The 4220-nt window shown below is 37.0% G+C and overlaps 1 protein-coding gene across 2 annotated transcripts; it reads left to right on the forward strand.

The window, feature by feature from the left end:
• Positions 1-383: 383 nt before the first annotated feature.
• Positions 384-4220, forward strand: LOC107845269 (putative late blight resistance protein homolog R1B-14; the record flags this gene model as incomplete). 2 transcript variants are annotated; one of them, XM_047398468.1, is given in 3 exon segments in its annotated part: positions 384-618; positions 2049-4041; positions 4075-4220. In XM_047398468.1, coding segments are annotated over 2 exon segments (2066 nt in total), but the record flags the coding sequence as incomplete, so codon positions are not given.

Raw genomic sequence — 4220 nt, forward strand, 5'->3', positions numbered from 1 at the left:
CCTGTGGTCTTAAACTAAAGATAGGTAAAATGTACTAAAATATCCTTTAAGCTTATGGTCACACATGCCATGTGGAAAGCTGAAATTAAAAAGTTACCAAAAAAATGAAAGAGACATTCTTTTTTAAACGAACTAAAAAGGAAAGTAACAAAATCAAATTGAAATGGTGGGAGTAGTTTAGTAGTTACAGAGATATATTTGTTTGTCATAATATAATTACAGTGTAACTTTTAGCATCACGTAGTTAAAAAAGAAATTATAAAAAATAAAGTAAACCTTTTTTCAGATGAGTAAGTATATTCTTTTTGGAGAAAAGAAAGCAAAAGCAAAAGAACAAGAAAAGATAGAAAGGCATGTATAGTGTTGCTCAAGTCAAAAGATGAGGAATTTTATATTGTGTGGCCTGCTTAAAATTGACAAGTTGAAAGTGACAGAACAATTATTGATCATTTCTTTTATCATTTCCCTTCATCTTCTTCCCACTTCTCTTGCTGCTGGTTCTTCACAACATTATTTTTGCTCTGCTAACATTTCTACAAATTCCTAGTAATTTTTTATTCCACTTCATTACAGCTTCCACTTGGTGTTTCATTAGTGGTCTTCTTCAGCTAGTGGCTGGTATGTTTATATTTGCAACTCTGAATATATATATTTATATGTTATTTTCTTTGTCTATCAGAAACAATTTCTCTCTCCCACAAAGGTAGGGGTAAGGTTTGCTTACACCCCACCGATCCCCACATGTGGGACTGTACTAGGTATGTTGTTGATTGTTGTTTTCTCTGTTGCTATTTCCGAAGTGTTTGGATATTTTTTGACTCATATAATATTGGTTGCTTGCTGTTTTGGTTTTTTTCTCCGGAGAAAGCCTCTCTACCTCCACGAGGTAGAGGTGGAGGTAGAGATAAGGTCTGTGTACACTCTACCTCGCCAGATCTCACTTATGGGATTTTACTCAGTACGTTATTTCTGTTTTGGGTTTTAAAAAAGTATGGTCATCCTTTGGAATATAAAATCTCATAATCATGTGAGCTTTTGGATGAAGCTTTTGCGTTCTGCTTAAGAAATGTTTTGAAGAAATCATATATATGTATTTGGATTTGGTTTTGGTTTGAATTTGGAGAGCTGATTGATCTGTGAAAAAGTTTTGGAAACAATTTCAGAGAACATTTGCTTTAGGTACTTTTTACTTTGGTATCTTTCCCACTCGTGGGATTATACTGGCTATGCTGTTGTTCTTGCTCTAGGTATTTCAGGTATTTTTTCAAACACCCGAGTTCATTTTGTTATTTATTTTCAGAAAAGCGTTTTTGATTTAATTTCCTACAATCGAATCTATTTCTTTATCTAACACCGTTTATTTTTGTTTTGAAATGTATCTCTTTTTCTTCCCCATATTTTTCTAATCAAAGGGGCTGGTGCTACTAATAAATGAAAAACAAATATATAGTCACAAAGAGAAGATACCTGTAGAACGTGGGCAGCATCAAGTGTGGTAAGATGGACGGATATCTTTCTACCCTTAACAAAAGGTCTCAAATTCGAAGAGGTTTCAGGTTCTAGTCTTGATAATGGATAAACTCCTGGTATAGGGCTTTCGCCTTTAGTGTCACTACACGTCCAAAGACGGATCCAGGATTTTGAACATAAATTTGAGTTAGTTAAACCAGTGAGTTTCAGATACCCAGTCAAACGCGTCAAAAAATTCAAGGTTAAGCATAGCTTTAGAAGTTAGTAACAAATGGCTCTAATTTACCTTTTTTTTTTTTTTTTTTTTTAAATAAAAATAAAAAACTCTTTTGTCTTTATTCATTCCTTTTTTTTTTAAAAAAAAGAAAAAGTTCTGTATTGTTTCTTTTGCTTTTAGTTGCGTCAATTTCGCAGAGTTGGACTGTGGACTTGCCCCCCTGTGTGTAATTGTATCAGTGCAAATATTTAGCTCTTGGCATCATAAATATACTGACGTTACGCAAGTTAATATCCAATTTCTTTCTTCCTTTTTCCTTCGGTTTTCTCTAACAAAATCAGTTTAAATGGAACATTTGCAGGGTCAATTTAAGCACAACTTAGAATAATCTCATACAAACTAAAAAATCAATCTGCGGGAGGGAAGAAGAGGAAATGGCTCATGCTGCTGTCGTATCTCTTCAACAAAAACTGCAGGAAATGCTGGAAGGTGACAATTCTTGTTACCGTGAAATACGTCAAGCAGTCAGTTCCTGGCATGCTTTTTTGGAGGACTCTTTGTCGGTTACAAGTGCTCCAGAAGCAGTGGATTATTTGGAAAAGCGGCTTAAATATTTGGCAACTCGACTTCTAGATAGTATCAACTTATATGAATTGAAAAGGAGATCAGGTTGCTATCCACAAAGTTGGAAAGTGTTCCAGGGAGAGTTCATGACAGCAGGTTCCGATAGCATAAACGAATATTTGAAGAAGGTTATGAATGCTCGGAATGATATTGATTCTCTGCCAATATCGGATACTGTGGAGAGTAATTCAGAATACAGTCCCAATCTCCAAGCTACTGTGCTAGAACTTGATGATGACTTAATGACCATTAAATCTCGACTTATAGGACCTCCTTCAAAGCTAGATGTCATCTCAATTGTTGGCATGGGAGGAATTGGCAAAACGACTCTTGCTAGACAAGTTTATGATGATATTTACATGGAGCATCACTTCTACATTCGCGCTTGGATTACCGTATCTCAAATGCATCAACATAGAGAAATGTTGTTGGGCATTTTGCGGTGTTTTTCACTTGTCAATGACAACACCTACCTAAAGAGTACTGAGCAATTAGCCGAGCAAGTTTATAGAAGTTTGAAGGGAAGGAGATATCTCATTGCAATGGATGATGTGTGGGACACCAGTGCATGGGATGTTGTGAAAAGATCTTTTCCAGATGATAAAAATGGAAGCCGTGTCATACTTACTAGTCGGATAGCAAATGTGGGTATCTATGCTAGCTCAGGCAGCCCTCATTATATGCAGTGCTTAAGTGTGGAAGAGAGCTTGAAGTTGTTCAACTTAAAGGCATTTGGAAGGGAGACTTGCCCCCTTGAGCTGGAGAAAGCTACAAAGCAAATAGTCGAGAAATGTCAAGGACTACCACTAGCAATCGTTGTGGTGGCTGGATTTTGTTCCAAGATAAGCAAGACAGAAAACTGTTGGGAAGATGTAGCACATAAAATTGGTATGGTTGTGAGTAGGGGCACAGAAGAATGCCTGGACTTGCTCACCTTGAGTTATAACCATTTGCCACATCACCTGAAGCCATGCTTCCTGTATATGGGAGCTTTTCCAAAAGACTTTGAGATTAGTGTTTCAAGACTAATCAAGCTATGGATTGCTGCGGAATATGTAAGATGCAAACCTGAAAAGGACTTCGAAGAAGTTGCTGATGGATACCTAAGAGATCTTATAGATAGAAGTCTAATTATGGTTAAGAGAAGGACCTCAAGTGGCAAGGTCAAAACATGCGAGGTTCATGATCTACTGCATGATTTAATCCTAAGAGTAGCATGGAAAGAGAGATCGATCTACTTTGCTAAATCTAATGTGATTGTTTCTCAACCAGTGGCATCTTTTGAACATCGCATCATTTTCTATTTTACCAATGTTTATGATAAATCTTCACTTCCTCGTGCAAGTTCCTTTCTTTGTTTTGGAAGAGATGGAACTCCTGGATCCTGTTCTCAGGTTGATTCGTTTCTCACCTTTACCAACTTCACATGTTTAACAGTATTGGATATGTGTTTTCAGCCATTTGACCATCTACCGCCAGAAATATGGGAATTATCTCAACTGAGGTATCTTGCCCTCGCCAGTTTTAGTGTTCTCCCATCATCAGTTCGCAATCTTAGGTGTCTTCAGACACTAATTCGTTACAGTCACCAGGCTAGTATTTGTTTGCCGGCAGAGATATGGGTGATTAAACAATTAAGGCATCTCTATTTCAGGAAATGCTTCTACTTTCCTAATGTTCAACCTAAACAAGAAAATTATCTGCTCAAGTTAAGTCGCTCTAATCTTGCATTAACCAAGCTGCAAGTCCGTTATAATCTGGGCGAGTGTAGTTTCTCTAGTGTTGCATTAACCAATCTGCAAACCCTTTCTTACATTACCTTTGGTAGTATTACAAGGCGCGTCTTTGAAGGCATGCCCAACCTGAAGAAGTTAGGAATTCGTGAAAGTGAAGAAGAATGCCTGACTGC

Source organism: Capsicum annuum, chromosome 10, assembly GCF_002878395.1.
Source record: "Capsicum annuum cultivar UCD-10X-F1 chromosome 10, UCD10Xv1.1, whole genome shotgun sequence".
NCBI classification, from domain to species: Eukaryota; Viridiplantae; Streptophyta; class Magnoliopsida; order Solanales; family Solanaceae; genus Capsicum; species Capsicum annuum.